The 19,510-nt window shown below is 41.5% G+C and overlaps 1 protein-coding gene across 2 annotated transcripts in view; it reads right to left on the bottom strand.

Moving 5' to 3' along the window:
* Positions 1–427: 427 nt before the first annotated feature.
* The window catches only part of STAM2 (signal transducing adaptor molecule 2), a 42,173-nt gene continuing 23,090 nt past the window's right edge, over positions 428–19,510 (bottom strand). The window contains exons 5-14 of one of the 2 annotated variants that reach the window (XM_090045716.1): positions 16,836–16,982; positions 14,759–14,831; positions 12,502–12,691; positions 11,149–11,243; positions 9,779–9,861; positions 9,489–9,576; positions 6,441–6,495; positions 5,545–5,698; positions 2,761–2,930; positions 428–2,495 (exon numbers count right to left, since the gene is read on the bottom strand). In XM_090045716.1, coding sequence (XP_089901842.1) covers positions 2,267–2,495; positions 2,761–2,930; positions 5,545–5,698; positions 6,441–6,495; positions 9,489–9,576; positions 9,779–9,861; positions 11,149–11,243; positions 12,502–12,691; positions 14,759–14,831; positions 16,836–16,982 — 1,284 coding nt within the window. In that variant the 3' untranslated portion in view covers positions 428–2,266. The remainder of the gene's footprint in view (positions 2,496–2,760; positions 2,931–5,544; positions 5,699–6,440; positions 6,496–9,488; positions 9,577–9,778; positions 9,862–11,148; positions 11,244–12,501; positions 12,692–14,758; positions 14,832–16,835; positions 16,983–19,510) is intronic. The other variant, XM_090045717.1, reaches the window with a different exon arrangement.

Here is a 19,510-nt window from a genome sequence, read left to right as displayed (position 1 = left end):
TCCTGCAATATAAAATTTCAGGTTTATTTATAGAGTGAATGTATATGTCATAATGTGTATATAAAGCCTCAGACAAATGAGTATATACACTATTTATATTAAGAACTAAATTTGAATCAAACATTAATCCAGTGACAATGCTTGTCATCCCAATTTAAGATACTGGGCAATATTTAGGATGGATCAGAGACTATAAATCAAACAAAAACTTACCTGTATATTTTACTGACAAATGTGATTGATTCTACATAACTGGTAGTAGGGTTAAATTTGATTCAATATATTTTTGACTATAACAAGTCCTTGCATAAAGAATTTCCAAATGGTACGAAATCCTTCAAAAAATAAATAAAAATCAGCATTTGAAAGAATTTGTGCTAATTTTTAAAAAGGAATCAAGGAATGTGTTATCAAAACACAGTTGTGATGCCAACTAGAGTAGTTTTTATTAAACAGCTTTAAGTGAAAATTAAAATGCCAAAAAATTTGCAAAAGTTACGCACACTTGGAATTTGTACCATTCAAAGAACAATTACCAAACACTTTGTTCTAATATGAAGCTGCAATTGAACAAAATCATACTGCTGAATCAATTTAGTAACACTACAAGAAATGGAGGTGGCGCTGAATTGAGCATACATTTTATTTTTGGAGAACACTAGTAGGATCTACAGTGTAATAGTTTTCATTTGATAGAAAAATTATACACCATAACATTCATATGCAGAAATGCTTTCAACAGTTCCATGCATTTAATCGAATGGTTTTATCCAAGTGTTTTCGTCCATTATTTTCCTCAGTCTAAAGACAAGCCATTCATAAAGTTAAAATATTTATAAATATGATTACATTATTGAGCTGATTAAGTAGGTGGGAAGAGAGTGATGTTCAGATTTCCAAAGTAAAAACAATAAAAGGAAAGAAGTCCTGTATTCGTGAAAAAATATCCAACTCTTCTAGTTCTTCTACCCTTTACAAAAGCTACCCATTAAAAAGTGCAGGAAAATGTCTTCAGATTTTTTATCTACTGAATGCTATAGTTCCACAAGTACAAAGCAGTTCCTTTTCATTTCAACATGTACCCATTCTTTATGCATAAAGAAAAATATAATTCCACCACCCAGAACACATCCTCTGTTTTAACACAGTGGTCTAAACCAATGTTTTCAAGTGGTGTAAGAATTTTTCCATTACTAAATTAATATTTATTCCAGACAAGTGACTGGCAGCTGGGGTTAGGAGGGGAATCAAAGGTAGCAAGAGTTCCCTGGTCTGTAAAGACAATTCTGCTCCTGGGGGGTCTTCTCCACCTCACCAATACCTGAGAGGAAAACAAAGCAGACCTTCATAGTCCCTCAATACAAGCATTTTGGTGCCTATTTTGTATAAACGGGAATGCAGCAGATACTTCCTTACCCATTCCTAAACCACCATAAAAGAGAGATATCACAGTTTCCTGGCTAAGTAACTTGCAACCACAGAGTGGTCTACAGCTGCCCCTGCCTGCCCTTCTGAAACATCTGATGTTTAAAGTATAAAACTCCTATAGAGAAGTAATGAAACAGCTCTGTACCAACACAACACCTGGTGGAGGAAAGAAGACACATCTAGAGCTCCAAATCCAGTCTGGCTATAACATAAAAGAAAATCTTAACATTTTTCATTTCTGTATTTACATGGTCCTCAATGCCATGACTTCAAAACAATTTCATCTCCGAGTTCACATTTGCTTTACCATGCAATTGTTCTGAGTATGTAATACAATCCACACAGTACAGCTGACAATGGTGCAAACAAGACTACAATGCATGTAAATCAAAAAACACCATTTAAATGAAGGTTTCCCTAAGTCAATGAGATGGAAAAAATGCAAAAAGGTTACAGACAAAGCAACAAAGAACTAGATTTTAAAACAGACTCAATTTTTCAGAAACATACTGAAAAAAGGATCAATTCTCTTTTGGACAATCTATTACTTAATTTTAGATTTGAAAGTGATGCTTCAAGAGATTGAAGGGACTGTTTTAATTGATTGATATTCACTTTGGGTTTGAAATCATAAACTTAAGTAGTTAGTTAATCTAGCTCAAATCATGTCTAGGGAGATTCTGAACAAAAAACAGTCAAACAAAGTAGGTTTTTACTTTGCATAATAACGCAAGTTGGGTTGTTGAAAATATACTTTGAGATCAATGACAGGCAGTCATAAATTATTAAGTTCAGCAACATTTAGAAACTCTTTCAGAAACATGAGCCTAGTTTGTTTTCAAAGGAGGGGCTGTTGATGGTAATTTGTTTGTGGCGGCAGAACTGAAGGAGCGGAAACTGCCATAGGGTAGCCTGTTCCTTGAGGCAAACTAGACGTAGTGTTCTGATAAGCTGACATATCCACCGACATTCCCATCTGCTGGGTGTAAGCAGCTTGACTGGTAGCTGACTGAATGCCAGAGTTCTGGTTCATATACGCCGGGTTTGACACAGAATCTGGTCCAGCACTACAAGAGGAAAAAAAAAAGAGAAACAAAAAAAGATCTCATCGGAGCAAGATACATAGAAAATTTAACTAATAAATAAATTTGCTATAATAATGATCACATTGGCGCACAAAGGATTTGCATGTTTCCAAAGTAATAAAAAGCAGTATTTTCATATTCATTCCAATCTTCTCCTTCCCCGCTCTTTGCCTCACCAGACACAAAGTCATACCTATATACTGGGGAAAACTAATCTTTAGATTAAAGCATCTTGCTAAAGCATTACCTTATATATGCAGTCTGAGCAGCCTGAGTTGCTCCAGAAGTGTTTATATTCTGAGGCAGAGACCTTAGTTGGCCCATCTGATCGGGTCCTAGACTGTAACCTTGGGGAAGTGCGACTTGGTGAACACCCTGAATCATGTAGTTCCCAGCAGGTGGCTGTAGTGGATAGGGCTATAAATAAAATAGAATACATACCACTTCTGAACTGATTAATAATAAAACGCACAATATAAATATGTCAAATAAATAAATGCTCAGACTTCCTCCATATAGCTCTACATGCTACAAGTGTGACAGTAAAGCCTGCAACATTTTCAATTTAAAATTAAATAAGTGACAAACTAAGGCATGTGGCTTTTCTTCCTATTAAGGAAGTACAGTATTTAAACAGAAAAATCCTCACTACTCATATCAGTGATTTTGTTAGGGAAAGATCAAGCTGACATTCTCTTGGAGACAGTACAGCTACAATATGGTAGATTGCTCCTTCAAGTGTTACACATATAACCTATATCAGGGGTATCAAACTCACATTGTGCCCTGGACCATAGGGCTTCTTGTGGGCTAGATCTAGCGTGAGGCAGAAGGAAGCGGTGGCAGTGGCAGTTTCTGAAGCAGCAGGATTATCTCTGACCTAGAGCACAGAGCAGAGGTTCTAGGGATGCCCTGTGCTAGTGCTGGGGCCAGAGCCAGAATTGCTGTATGCCCTGTGCCTCCGTTGTGGCTCAAGCTCCACACGAGGCACACAGCAGGGTCTGGCAGCCAGGAAGGTAGGGTTGCAGCACTGCAGACGTCCAAAGTGGCTGGAGGACAACCGGAGCTGCATCAGCTTTCACCCCCCTTCCTGCTGCTGATCACCATGTTCACTGGGGCCCAAGGGCCCCAAGTTCTGCAGCAGGCTACTACCCCCAGCCATACAGGTAGTCCGGTGGGCTCGACAGGGTGCAGGCCATATACCTGACAGCCCTGATCTGTCATCTCTGCCTTTCTTGGCAGCCTTCTTGCTCTATTTTTACCCTGTCCTGCATTTAGCAATTTCACATCATACAATTTAGATATAAAAGCTTGAAAAAAGTTGCTGCTCCATCCTCCCACTCCCTATATTTATTTATACTATATCTCCCTGGGACATGCATCCTAAGAGATATTTGCAATTTAGTGCATCACAAGAAAGAAAGAACCAAATTTACCAAACATACAACATGAGGAAAAAAAAATGAATGCAGCTGGATATGCAAAAACTCACAATCCTAACTTACTGTCATGTAAGAATGTGGCAGGAAAATTTTACATCTCTTATATCTGACATAAGAGAAAAACAAGTAACAATTCCTTAAATGTTTGGCAAGTGACCACATCCATCTTAATGATATTTAGTGTATAGTCACTGCATAGGAAAAGGTATGTATTCCACACAAAGGATTGGTTTTCCTTTAATACATCACTATTCAAGACAAATCTAGAGTAAGGCAATGTAACAAATACATAAAGGTAAACATCATATTCATATGGTACACATCATATTCTCCTTGGAATGAAGTCTATGCATGAAACATACATTTCTGCAGAAAACAATGGTGCTTATCACTATTTTACTTGTTTTCACAGCAGAAAGGAACAGTATCTCAGAAAAGAATAGCAATATTAAACTACTGTTGGCTTTGTGCTCAGAATTCTTCCACCCCCAAATATAATGAAGCTTTCATTTCCAATAGTTCAAGGCATGGCATAATAGTTAAGTGCATCTTCTTTGATGTGGCAGTTGCTATGGTAACTATTCTTTCTACACTGAACAATTAACATTCAGGAAAAACTACCTAAAATACTCATTCTACTTTGCCTCCCAAGTGTTTCCTTGAAAACAGTGCCTGCCTTTTCTCCTTTTCTTGCTTTCATAAATGAATGTTTGGCACATAACAGCTCATTCCAATTCACTTGTTAATTTAACCCACTAATGCCTAATGCCTATTTGTGTAGAAAGATTGTAATCCTGCTTCAGATTTCTCATTACGCTTAGAAAAAGTGCATTGCCCTATTGATTCACATACAATATTAGAAAGTTCAATCATGCCTCTGAAAACAGATAAAAGTAATGTTCTGTTTTAGAACTGAAGGAGAACATACAACTCATAGTAAATCTACGCTTTTAACCTTTGAAACGTGTGATTCTAAAAGTACAATTTTTTCTGAGTGATGTCTACTGGAAAACTAGTTAACTGTGGCAGTGAAGCTTTCAACCTTCTAAATGTAATATCTTCCTATTAAATGCACAACAAAGATTAACAATTGCACTTTAGTCCTGGAATGTAATTATGGAAGATACTCATTTCATTCTAACACATTTAGGATATTTTATTCTAAAAGCTAAAAAAACTCTGGGTTTGAAATGTACAGCCTGCAGGGCAAATCCAACATGCAGGACTCCCGGAGGAGTTGGGAATTTGGGGCAGTAGGAACATGGGCAGGGCCCACCACCAAAATCTAACATCTGAAGACCTGCTGGGGATGCATGTTGGCAGTTGGAGGTGAGTGATGGCTGGCTTAACCCCGATTCCACTGCTGCTTGCCCCACTACTGCCACCACATCCAGATCAGTCCTGTGAAAAGCCCCCTTGTCCAGATCTGACCTTCAAGGAGGGCTGAATGACACTCCTGCTATAAAGGATTGAATGGAAGTGTCAGACTGTTTTTAAAGCGCATGATAAAGCTTGCTCTTTATACTTCCATATCAACTTTTTAAAAGAAAAATGAATATTGGAAAAATATTCAAAAAAGGGGCACTGACCTGCACTGGAACACCAGCTGATGTAGGTGGATATTGTGCTTGAGAATGGAGTTTTGAATAGGCTGAATACAAAGGTGCTTCATTCATCAGCTTGTTATAGAGTTCCAAGGCTTCTAGTACTTTCACATTCAACTCAGAGAATTCTGAATGTTTCCTGATTAAATACAATTTTTTTTTTAAATACTTCTTTATTTAAACAGTAGTTAACATTAAATAAGTTTTTTTTTTTTTTTTAAATACAGTCTTAACTAGGTAAGAAAAATGAAAAAAAAAGAAACACTCGACTTGTATTTCCAACATTTCCAGTACTCATTCCATTGGTCAGACTACTGTAACCGAAGGAAGCAAGTCAAAGAAGAGGTTAAGGATTGTTCACTAAACCTAAAAAAAAAGCATCCCCTGATCTGTCTTTTTTTGCTGCCTTTTCCTTATTCATCATCAAATCCTAAGTCAGGTAGAAACTGCCATATTTTAACTATGTTCCCATATCACTTACAGGTCTTCAGCTGACTGAAAAACATCAGGATCAAACAATTCTGGACATCACTGATGGCTTCTTGGAGAATAAGAGCTACTGTACAGCCTGGCATATTTAGTCAGGAACTTGTTTAAGGCAAAAATTAGTTCTTACTACATACTGGTACATAAAGGGGCCCTGTTCTTGGCTGAGGCTTCCAGGCCCTACTGAAATAAAATTTTAAAAACCCTAAATAAAAAGAAGAGTAAAACAAGTTCTTGTCAAATTTTCATTCTGAAAGATCTTTGCTTAGGTAAAAGAGAAGTATAAAAAAAATGTTATAATCACACACCCAATTCAAAAAAATAAGACACAGGTAGAATATATATAGCAATGTTTTATCCTTGATTGCAAATACCAGTAAGAGATTATGCCTCACCTATCTATCTCCTCTAGCTTTTCATCTATCATAGGACCCATCTGTTGACAGACATCTGTGAAGACAAAAAATGTTAAAACTATTGGACAATTAGAATTTAAAGCGTATATTATAATTGAGTACTTCTGTATTTTGCAGAGGTTTAAAGACAGTGTCAAAAATGCATCTAGTTTAATTATACATTCCCCATCACCATAATTTGAACTATTTCTGTTAAAAAAAATACAGCATCTTTTTCCTTCTTAGTATGCAGGAAGGAAGAGAGGGGGGAGGAAGGGGGGAGAACAAACAGCTTGATTTACTATAGGATTAAAATAAACAGCAACAAAAAGAAGGGGTAAACCTAGACAGATGTAAGATTGTGTCACATCATCTGATACCTATACAAGCAGTTACAATGTAGTTTGTCTCCATGCTCCTGTAGCAACACAACTGTGGTAAAATCATTGCAACTAACTTCACTCTCATTGATGGTAACTTTGACAGTAATCCAGCTCACTTGTATTACTGCAGTACCAGAGGTTATATCATAACAGTTGATACACACTCCAAAATTCAAGTCTACCGTCCCTTTTGTAGCAGTTAAAGGCTACGTACAGATTTGTGTCAGGAAAAAAGCCTCTCTCACCACCAGAAGGAGAGCATACAGCCATTCAAGGGCTTTCTTGCAAAAGAAATATAGCTCTTGTGCAAGAAGTTAGATAGCTTATTTATAAGGAAGACTTCCTCCTGATCTAACTTGAACACCTGTACGCTTCTTTCAGGAGAGAGACATGCCCAGTATCCCAGAGTCTTTTGCTTTCCTTCTCCTCCCTCTCCAAGACCAGCAGTAGGGGGCCATTCTCCTGCGGCAGGAATCCTCTTGGAGCCCTGCAGTCATTCCCACTACAAGAAAAGATCACCCCCATTGCAGTCCTCCAATTCCACAGGGGAAAGGGGTCTTGCCACCACAGCATAAGTGCACCCTATCCCATCCTTGCACCCCTATGCCTCCCTGATGGAACCAAAGGTGTACAAGGACAAGCATCAGAGATGCTGTGACTGTAAAGCTGCCTGGGTTTGGGCAGCCTTGCTGCTGTGGGAAAATTGTCTTTGCATCCGGCATCTCTTCGGCTCCACCCGGAGGAATATGGGAGGCAGGAGACAGATGTGCCATGGCTACAAGAGATTCCCAGAGACTGAAAAGCTTAGTTCCCAACCTCTGGCCTTTAAATGCCTCCCCTGCTGCAAAACCCCAGTGGCCAAGAAAGCTATACACACTTCAGTTAATGGCCCCATGGGATTTAAATGCCACCCACCTGAGTTTAAAAGCTAGTTAAAAAGCTGGAAAGCTAGGACACAGGGTTGGCAAAAGCCATCTCTGGCCCTACTTCCCCATGCCTCACGTTTTAAATAGTCCTGTATGTGGCCCACCTTGGCTGCACATGAAGCCCTTTAAAACCCAGGGGGTGCCTACCGATAGCCTGCCCCCTTCCCAGGTACAGTAGAGGACAGCCTTTCAAGTGGCAGTCTCCCCTTAAGGCAAGGATGGCCTAGGGAGCAGCCCTCTAGTCTCCCTTGGCTAGAAAGCTCGCCCACATAGCTCTTCAGCCAGGGGCTGGAACTTGTGTACTCTCCAGCACCCAGCTGAATTTTCTACTAGTAAGAATTTCGGAGAAATTACCAGAAGACACGAATATTTGTAAATGGCCAAAGTTAGTTCTGTCCATAGCCAGAATCACATATACAAACTTGCTAAGGAACACCTGTCGAAAACCAGGCCCTAAGTTATGCATTTAGTACTGTAAACTGCAAGGCCTGCAATCATTCTCATCTCTTACAGACATTCCATACTTCAGATCTAGGTCCCGTGGAAAAGGTTTCTTATGCTCATGATCTTCCTTAATCCTAGCTTGCTTCATTCTAGAAACGTATGTTAGACGTATATTCAGGCTGCGTACACACATTCAAATGATCTGGGAGAATTCTCCCAGGTTTGTTCTCTTGGTAGAAAATCTTACCCAGAAAGGTCTTGAAGAATGAAGAGCTTGCAATGCTAACAGTGTGTAGCAAGGGGAGGACCTGAGCGCACATCCCAGCATGCTCTGCAGGCTTCCTTAGTCAGATGGGAGCAGGGCATAGGGCAGCCCTGACTGGCAGATCCAGACTAGCCATGGTCAGCCTGCATTTCCCTGCAGCACAATGTGGGGACTGTGAACAGGGTGTGTTCTGCTCCCTGCTGAAGCAGCAGAGTCCAGCAAACACCACAGTCTCACAGGGTGGGGAGATGCTGGAGGACCATATCCTCTTCTGAGAGAAGCTACAGCATGTACAGACCTTTGCTCTCCCAGAAAAAACAATCCTAGGAGTGATTCAACCCTGGTCATTCTCAAATTCTCTCTCTGCTGGAGCACCCATTTTTATCCTGCGAGAAAAAGCCTGAACAGCTTTATGCTCATTTCTCCTGGGAGAGCCGTGACCATCTCAAGGAAAAAAACTGAATGGCTATAATGAGGCCTTAATTCCTACTGGCCAAAAACAGTTCTGACAGCATTATTCTATTTAAACTATTGTATCCAACTCCTTTAGGTTAACGCAAAGGATGTTACATCACCTTTTGCTTTTTTCAAAATCTTGACTTCTAAAACTAAATGTTTAAACATCAAAACTAAGGCATTCTTCTTCCTCCTGAGAAAAGAAAGTATCTTTAAAGTAACTCTGAAAGACGTGGGCAAGTAGCACTTTCAAGCCAAATGGGTCTTCCAGAATAATGCAGTCTATGACCTAACTAGAGGCTTAAGCTTCTCATCACTCAATATAAGAGTTTTACTTTACAATTACAGGTTGTATTCCAAAATATGAATAGCATTAAACTGAGAATCAAGCCCAAGTCTCCTACTATGAAGTGAACTATTTCTGACCATTTTATCAACACAAATGCAGATTTGTTTTTCCACATAAAGGTTAGAGAACTACCAAATGAAACGAAACAAGAAAATAAAGGTACCCTTGCTACAAGTAACAGAATTAAACATTACAGTTGGCTCATTTAATATTACACAAAAATACCTTCCAAGTCCAGAAGGTCTGGAGAATCTGGCTTTGAATCTGTAGGATCTATACTCTGAAGTACCTGAAGTGCTTTATCCATCTTATCCTGAAAAGCAGAGAGGAAATAAGAAATAATTCTTAAAGCATACCATAGAGTACTTCATTTTCAAATGAAAAAAGGAAGGCTGTTTGTTAGTAAACAATTTTTTTCCCTCCATCATGCATTTTCAGTCAGTACAGAAAGAGTATTTGCATAAAACTTATCTTATATACCCCATGATTTCCATTCATTAAAAATGACTGCATACCTCATCTATATAAACTGGTTCAGGTTCCGTTTTCTTAATTTCTTCTGTTGTATCTTCAGTAACAGACGTTTTATCCACAGTCACTAAAAGAACACAGAAGTGTCACTTTCTTTTCTGCAGCTTTGTTACAATCTCAATCTAAAATACGTTGTTCTAGTCTAAAAAGTACTACATAGTTTATACCAGTGGTTTTCAATCTCATTACACTCAAGGCACCCCTCAGAAAATGCCAGCTCTTACTTTCACAATAATAAAGCAATCTTTCAGTCGCAAAGAAGTCAAAAAAACTACAAGAGATACAAACATTACTCCTATGGCACTATGGACTCCTATTCAAAATCTCTGGGTTTATCTTGTGAATTCTGCACCAATGTTTGCACACTGAATAGTGGCATCCTGGCTGAGAATCATTTGGTACATACAGACACAGTATTTAAATACTGCTTGCTATCAAATTTTCAGGTCAAGGAGTATTTAGGAAAGCTGAACACTTTCTACAAAGTGATGCTCTCAGAATTTGAAGAGGGAATAAGGCATTATATAAACAAACTTAAAATGATCTGTCTGAGATTAAGATATTAAGTCCAGAGTTCCAGGAACCAACGTAAAAAACTATTACCAAGGGCCCAAGCAAGGGAAATACTCTATTTTTCGATTCCAACTTATGATACAAACTTATCATTTCCACAACACCAGTTTGTTGTGGAATTTAAAATGTTTAACCTCAATCAAAAGTGTAAAGAGAAAAATCAGTAACAAAAACAAGAACTGACCAAACTATAACTACATCCATGTTACATTCGCGTAACAGCTTTCAAGCTATAATCAATGCGTTAGTGTTGCTGGTTGTAGCTGTGTTAGTCTAAGAACATAAGGCAGACAAAAGATATTGCATCTACCCAAACAACCTTATTAGACCAACTAAGTAGCTGGAAAAAAATGTTCTTTGCAAGATCTGGGGCATAAACACCCTTCTTCAGGCATAAGGAGAGTCTGTTGGTGTTTGTAAAAACAAAATTTTCCAACTATTTAGTTGGTCTAATAAAAGATATCACATCTACCCACATAACCTTGTCAAGCTATAATCAAAGCATTTTAGATATTAGGTTCCTAATTCAGATATAGGTTTGTTTTTCACAAGAAATTTTCTGTTATAGAAATGAAGGTGATTTAGCAGAACAAGTCAAGGATGAAAGTCCAATCTCCACAGAGCTCGGTAGAAGTTCCATTGACTTCAGTGGAATTAGGATTTCATTCTGTTGGTTTTTTTCCTGCCTTAGGACACAACCCTGGGCAAATCACATTGCTCCTGGTGACTATACATGCCCCTCTCTCTGAAGTAATGTGCTTCTTTTTACTACATAACTTACCTGTTTCGGGTTCTACATTTAAGTTAGAGGTTACGAAATTAGATGGGAAAAGTCCTACTCCTCTATGATTTTCACCTTTCCACCAATTGGTATCACTGAGGAATTAAAAACAAAGTTCTGTTAAAAAAAAAACACTCTTGGTATTTATAAAGTTAGAATCCCATCTAGATTTCTATATAGCAGAGGGTTCTTATCCCATCACTCAGTTATTAAGATTAGCAAACTACAGGCAATATTAATGCTGGATTTTATGATTAACACTATTTCAGCAGAACCTCATCAGCAATCCCAGTCCCAAAACTATCCAAGTGCTATTACTGGAGTAAGATATTTTGCTGTAAAGAGAAGAGCATCTCCAGCACTGACACAGGCGAGATACAGTGTTACATTTCTACCATGGGAATCACACTTCTCTCGGTAGAAACCAGAAAAGAACAGGTATTCATACAGGTTTTTTCTGGAATAACAATGGTAATTCTGGGAGAAAAATAACCCATCCACCTGGGAGAAGTGCTGCACTTCCCCACTGCTTGACTCCTGGAGGCCAGGAGAAGTAAAATAGCAGGGAAAGTCTCCTATTCCTTCCAAAGACTGGGTCATCTCAATCTGGAAAAGACATGGGGGACCCCTCCTGTAATTCAGGAGGATAAGGGAGGAGCAGCTGCCAGCTGTTCCCCACCGGCTCCTCGCACTGGGCAGCACTCTGCAGCGCTGCTTAGTGCTTAACATTACAAATGAACACCTTTATATGGCCACAGTAATTGACAACTCAGAGGCACTTTGCAGGATCAGACCTAAAGCCTACAATGAAAGGAAACTAAGCTACTCTACTTTGGCTTTCATTTACCAGACGGTAAGAGCATGCACACTGACAGCTGCCACAGAGCAGCTGACACACAATAAAACCCTACATACCTTTACTTTGCTCACATGTCCCTACCCATTCCGTTTTACAGCAGGGTTAAAAAAAAAACCAAAAAACAAACAATCTCTGAATGCCCATAAAACTTACAGACCCAAAATAATCAGATCTAAACCAGGCAAGGAACAAAATTTGAATATGGGTAGGCTGTCAGAGCACACCCTCTGCATATGGAATACTTGGTGACTTCAAAGGGAGATCCATGCACAGTATAATAGGACTGAACCTACAGAAAATAAGCTAGGAAAAAGTCCAGTATTTGGCAATTAATTGGAAACTTTGAATTTTAAAGGATGGCACAAAAGTAGACAGCGTCAAGAATGGATGAAAGACAACAGTCCGTAGACAGCTAACTAACAAAAAGGAATTTAGATACCCACAGCCAACATCCCATTTTAAAAATAAAAGCACCTTATCTGAACATACTGTACCTGTCATCCAAAACAATAATAATTTCTCCACTTTTAAAGGTGAGCTCATTGTCCTCCACAGCTTCGAAGTCATACAGAGCTCGCACCTTCCTTGAGATTTTCTGATTGTTCTGTTGAATTTCTGCAGATGGGTATAAAGATTTAGTTTCCATTTGCTGCTGCTTCTGTTCTTGCAAAGATAATTCAATAGCTACAATTAGGAAAATAAAAAAAGAAGTCTGTACATTTTATCCTTCATTCACAAATGATTTTAGTTTCTGAAGAGAGAAAAAAAGTAAGATACAAATGTCATAGATTTTATAGATTTCATAGACATCAGGGCTGGAAGGGACCTCAGGAGATCATCGAGTCCAGCCCCCTGCCCAAAAGGCAGGAAGTCAGCTGGGGTCATAGGATAACGTTCTATGCATCTGTTCTTCTACTTTGAACTTAAAATTCCTTATTCTTAGATGTTATGATGTCCCATGAAAGTTCAGGGACTCTGCTCTTCCCTCCAGTTTGAGAGTACAGAAGACAAGATATAGGCATGAACAAGTAATTACAGGCAGTCCTCAACTTACAACTTTTCAATTTATGACAAACTGCACTTACGACCTTTATAAATTGACACCATGTTTCGAGGTTCTGACATGGGTTTCAGCTTTACAATACTTGATACAGCTGCATCCAGCTGGTAAGTCTGGAAGGGGAGGGAGGGAAGGGGCAGATCAAAGCCCTCGCAGCAAAGGAGGGATTGAGGCTGGGTCGAGGCTGGGGCAAGCACTGCCCTGCCAGGGTGAGGGGGGCATGGGATGTAGGCACAGTGCATCTGGGGGGCAGCTCCCACTGCTGCCTGACGCTGGTCCGGGAGCTGCTCGTCCGACAGCTCCTGCCACTGTTCCCACCACTCGTCTGGAAGGGCACAGGGGGTGTGTGCCCCCAGATCTTTACCGGGCAGGCGTGGCTAGGGCTGTACCGCACTGCGCTCTGGGTGGGCGTGGAGCAGTGCTGGAAGCAGGGGCTATGACTTGCTGGCGCTCGCCCAGCTGGGACGGGGTGTGGGGGCGCAGGACGGAGCTGCTGCACTGCCTCCGGACAAGTGGCACGCAGCAGCGGGAGCTGCACCACCCTACCCATACCCCCAGGATGAGCTGCGCCTTTGTCCCACACCCCCACTCCCCACCCCACCCGGGTGATCAGCAGAAGGTATGGGGAGGACATGTCCCCTCGGAATGGGGGATGGGGTGCAGCCACCTGAAAATTCACCGTAGCCCACTCATAGCCCCTGCTACCTGCCTGGAGCGCAGCATGGTGCAGCCTCAGCCTTGGCAGTCCTGCACAGATCTGGAGGCAAGCACTGCTCCCCCCCCCCCCGAACCTGTCCCCTCCCGGAAGCAGCAGCAGAAGCTCCCAGACAAGAGGCATGCAGTGGTAGGAGGCCCCCCCGCACACGCCAAACCCCCCAGACAAGCTGCACCTTTGTCCTGCCCACCCCCCCACCCGTCACCCCAGCTGTGCAGTGCTTGCCCCAAACCCTGTCCCAGCGCCAATCCCTCCTTCACTGTGGGGGTGTTGATCTGCCCACCCCACCATGCCCCTTTCCTCCCCTTCCACCACAACAGACTTACCAGCTAGATGTAGCTGTATTAAGCATCGTAAAGGAACCAATCACCCTTTTTATAACATTGTTCTTATGGGAACATTGGTTCCGAGTTACAGCATTTCAACTTACAATGGGGTTTTCAGGAACCAATTGCATAGTAAGTCTGAGGACTGCACTGCCTGTACATACATTTTACTAATAAAAATATTTATTATTTTCTGGTTTTCAGACCAGTGTTTAAAGATAGCTTTCATGCCAAGACTAATAGTGTTACTGATATCATCAGAAATCCTGTATAAAAATTCTTAAATGTGACATCCAAATGAAGGTAACTGTACTCAATCTGAGAGGGTATGTTTTAAAATCTAAACTTTTTAAGCAGTGAAATGAGATGAAAGAGACAGCAAAGGGGTCAGAAGAGACTAGATCAAGAGCTGTATAAGGAGAACAGTAGAAATCATCCATGCCACACCAGTGGCTGCAAAAGAATGTAATACCTCTTAGCACCACCTCCATCCAAAGCCTGAAACAATCACCACCACCAGTATATATGGCTTCCTTTTACCACTAAGTTCTTACCATTTTTAATTATACAGTTAAACAACAAAACGTGTGAGAGCATGTACAGAATATACTTACAAGTGTTTCTGACCAAGACAGTGATTAACAATTTACCTTTGGCTATATCTTCATCTTCTTTGTTTTTGCTCAATGATGATGCACCGTTCTTGGCAACGCTTGGAACAGTCTGCAAACATATTGGCACAAAGATTTATTCATTTCGTCATCGCAGATCATGCTCCTTTTAGGGGAAACACTGCCTCAGGACTCCCCAAGAAGCAATCTTGTTCAGTCTCCCCCTCCTGAAGGATCCCTGGACACCAGCTCTAGGATGGCTTCACAAGGGGCAAGCCTCTGACTTTGAGACCCTGGGTCTTTTCTTCCTGCTTTCTCTGGCAGTCCATAGCACCCCTACCTTGGGTTTTCGGGGGGGAGGAGGGGAGGTCAGAATGTCACATTCCCAACACAGCAGGCTTCTCAGTTTCGAAAATGCTCTATATTTTGCCACTGAAGTTCCTTCTGCCCTCCCTGAGATTGCGCTCTTTTCTCTCCACCTTGTCTTCCCTGGGACTACTCTCTTCCCCACCTTTTGTCCTCCCTAGGACTACCCTCTTCCACTCTCAGAACCTTACTCTCTCTCTCTTCAGGCACAATCAGCCATAGTTACAACAAAAAACTGTTGCAAAACTATAGTATTGATCCAGGAGCTAAGACTCACACAACAAAATTAAATGTAATATTATGAGGAATCTATCAGGGAGCAGTCTCACACCCTGCAGCCAGACCCAGACTGCCACCTCTTTCAAGTACGATGTCTTATTTGTGAAACCATTTACAGTAACGCACACTCACAGAGAGCCTCCCCAAGTGCTCTCCACAGGGACGGCAGGCTAGAATCAGCCCACTTGGCCTCTTTGGTCACAGAAACTCCTGAATAGATATTTCAATATGGGCCTCTTCACTTAATACAGAAACTACACTTTATTTACTTCAAGAAGAGGCAGGAGAATCAAAACGGGGTCTCATTTTATTACTATTCTTCCAACCATTGCCCTTTATCCCCATCCCCAGATTCTCCCCACCCATCCAAAAAGAGAAGAGTAGTTCTGTAGACTCAGATGAAGTTAGTCCACCTTTCTCTCAAAGTATCCTTCAACCTCTCCCATTGCAAGGACACACTCTCCAAGTACAGCAACAGCAAAGGTCACCAGTCACATTAAGCAAGAGCTGAAGTATGGCTCAGAACTGGACCAAAGGAAGAAGAGCCACTCCCTACTTCTACCTGTGCAGAGAATGGAGGTGAGGGACAAAGTTGCCTGCTACCTTTAAAAGCTAAAAGGAAACAGAGCAAGCAATCTCAAACACCATGGGATACTTTCTTGGAGCTTTCAGACATCAGAACAGGGTAGGGGATCTTGGGATACCAGAAAGACAACACTCAGTTTTAGACACTAGAAATTATGCTGGTCTTAATCCTCTAAACAAAAATATTATTTTCCAAATACATCAAAAAGTTAACAAACCTCATGAAGTAAACGGAACTGAGGACACGTCCAGATAAAAATGTAAAACTGCAATCAGTTGACCCAACATATATTTGGTTGCCTGGTTTAACAGTGTATGTTCAGTCAAAAAGCTCCACAATTTTAAATCTTTTGTCTCTCTCTGGGTTTGGTTTTTTTAACTTCAAGGCCATGCGACAAGGACGGGAGGCATGCAATACATGGCTCCCCAGCCGCTCCAAAGATGAACAACCTTGAATTAGTTAATGAGTGAGGTATTTACCTTGTCCCCATTACTCCCATTCAAACACCTACAAGTGCTTGTGCGAAGACACACAACGGGCAGGGCATTTAAATTCAAGCTACTGCCATCTCAAAAAATCTAAAAACACACTACGGCTGGGTCTAGGATGGTCAGAAATGTGCTCTCCAGTTCCCGTATCGCTGGTATGTAACATTCCAAAATCCCTGCCCATATTCTGTGTAAAAGAAAGGAAGGGGAAAGAAAAACAGAAAAACAAAAAAAAAAACCCACAATGAAAAAATTATACTAGTTTCACAGCCTGCACCTTTAAATATTAACAAAATACCTTATCTGATATATTTGTCAGAATCTTACCCACACGTGCAAAATATAAAACACACTGCTAATGATCTAGCATGAACAAAGGACTGAATCTGTGCATTACCTGAGAACCAGCTGCAGGAAAAGTTATTCCCTCTTCTTTAAGAGATTTAATAGTTGCAGCTATTAAGCTAAATTGAGGATCCTTTTGAAATTCTTCTGACCATTCCACCATTAAAGCTTTAAGCTTTTCGCACACTTTTGGATGAGCCTAAAACAAAATAATGGTAAACGTATAAAGATGGATACTTGTACATATAAGAGCAGAAACCAATGTACATTTTGCCAATCACAGCCTTTTAATTAAGAGAGTTAACTACAAACATTCCTATAAGATTTTAATTCTCTCTCTCAAGCAGGAGTATTTATTTCCCAATATTGATAATTTGAGTAGATCTAGAGCTGACAGTGCATCACTTAACGTAAGAATCAGGCACTATACCAGCAAAAACAAGATTCAAAAAGATTATCCATCCAATAAAGCAAGCACAGCATCTTCTACAGCAGGGGTTGACAACCCATGACCCGCTGAGTAAGGGGCAAGGTGGGGGAGGGGGGTCTGCAGCACTTCAGTGTGGGGGAGGGGAGGCTGGGATATAGCAATGCGTGCGGGGATGGAAGTGGCCTCAACTCAGAGTAAACCTTTATTAAAACACCCTCCCCTCTATACAAAGGCTCCAAAATGCCACCGACTCCTGTTCTACACCATATTTTCCACTTTGCAGCACAAGAAAATAGAAAATACTTCCCTACAACTACTGGAATCTCATCATTTCATTAGTCCGTTAGGTCCATTTATAGCACAAATTTTTAACAGTTCTCCAAAGAAAACTGCCTGACAAAGGCTGAACTTGGATCCTGGGACTGTACACCTGAGCTACAATGCTGCAATGCAAAAGAGATTCATCCTTATCTGAAGGACAGATACAAAAAAGTCACACTCTTAACCACTGTTACCCAGATTGCAGGTAACCTTGCAGGTTAGCTACTAGTAAGAGAGCCAGAAACAGGTCTACAGCCTGACATTTTACTTGCTTGCACTTCAAAACACAAAAACAAACATTTTTCCCAAAAATCTATCTGGCTACCCAGGGCTGCACAGCGCAGATTCTCATCTCTACAGGCTGGGAAGACTCAAGAGGTGGGAAAAGGGTGGCATGCAGATTGCCAGCATGTCTTCTTGAATTTGCTGAGTTCTCCATATTTCCCTACAGACTATACCTAATATTTATATTCTACTATTCTAGTAAATGACCTCTGATTGCTTTCAAGTATCTTGGTTTCATTGAAACTTTTGAAACTGGATGAAACCAGATCTCTTGTGGACTTGGAAGGTGTCAATTAGTTGGGATTTCTATCCTTAGGAGGATTTTTTATCTCCACAACTCTGTGCTGTCACCCTTGCTGCTGCTGGGCGGGCAGGGGACACCTTGCCAGGGTAGCACAGGGCTCCCAGCAGCAGCAACAAACTTCCCTGCCTGGCCCCACTCTGCCCTGCCATAGAAGGTTTTGCCCACTGGAGTGCAGAGGCCCTGGAGAGAGGGCAGCAGGATGGGGAGCCCGAGCCCGCACACGCCACCCCATGCACAGATCTGAGGGGCACATGTCCCCCACGCCCTCCTGGAGTGCACGCAGTGGTGGGAAGCCAGTACCCTCCTGCCCCTGACGAGCCACACATGGCCCCATCCCACTCCCCACCTGGGCCCTCAGGTCGCACATTCTGCCCCAGACCCCACGCACTGCCCGGCTGGGCAGCAGCCCCTGCCCAACTTCCTCCCCCCTTCCCTAAAGCAGCCTCAATCCCCTCCAACCTCCCTGCCAGACTTACCTGAGGGAGCTGCTCTCCAAGCTGCCTGGAGGCCATGTACATGTGTGAGCACACACATGCACGACACCCCCTGCCTGACCACCCTCCTCCTGCTCCCAGTAGCCCCTTGCAGGCTGGAACTCTGCCTGCCTGCAGAGAGCTCTTTGCAGATGTGGACAATCTGCGTGTTTCTCAACTGCGAAGGAAAATCCACGGTTTTTTTCCATTTTTCCATAGAAAACAGAAAACCCAGATCCCTACCCATGACTGATATAGTTAGACATGTTGCTTCCCTTATTTTGCTGATCAAGCTAGTTGTCACATCTACAAAGGTTCATGCTGTGGTCACTCAGAAACAGCCTTTGAACCTTCTGCTTAGCCACACTTCTGCAGTTTGGTGTAGGTCCCTTGAAAATGGCCACAGCCAGCAACACTATCCCAAACTTCCTTTCCACCTTGATTCCACGTGTTTTTCACAGCCCTGCCCCATCTTCTCCTGCTAATGCTCCAATTTCTTCTCCACAAGCACCTTGTCCTACATTCCTATACCTAATTCCTCAACCTAAACAGTCAGTCAGAGACTGAATACTATACGATCTCCTCCTTTCTCATGCTAGTCTAATCAGTTCTGTTAAAAAGACAGAAAATACCCGCCCCCCACCCCACACACACCAGAGCAACCCCATTATCTTAGTTTGTTCGTCTTTCCTCCATCCCTCTCTGATGTCTACACTGACCACAACAAGATATCAATAAACTGTAACTCTGGGAGGAGAAGGTGTACAGAGAGGAAGAAGAGAGACACCTACACACTTGCAAATAAATTAAATAAATTTCACAGATTAGGGCTGGAAGGGACTTCAGAAGATAAGAGTCCAGCCCCTGGCCCAAAGGGCAGGAAGTCAGCTGGCTCATAGGATCCCAGCAAGATA

This window comes from Crocodylus siamensis, chromosome 4 (genome assembly GCF_052110815.1).
Source record: "Crocodylus siamensis isolate JL-2025a chromosome 4, ASM5211081v1, whole genome shotgun sequence".
NCBI classification, from domain to species: domain Eukaryota; kingdom Metazoa; phylum Chordata; order Crocodylia; family Crocodylidae; genus Crocodylus; species Crocodylus siamensis.
The sequence above is the reverse complement of the archived record's forward strand: the minus strand, read 5'-3'. Positions and strand labels throughout refer to the sequence as shown.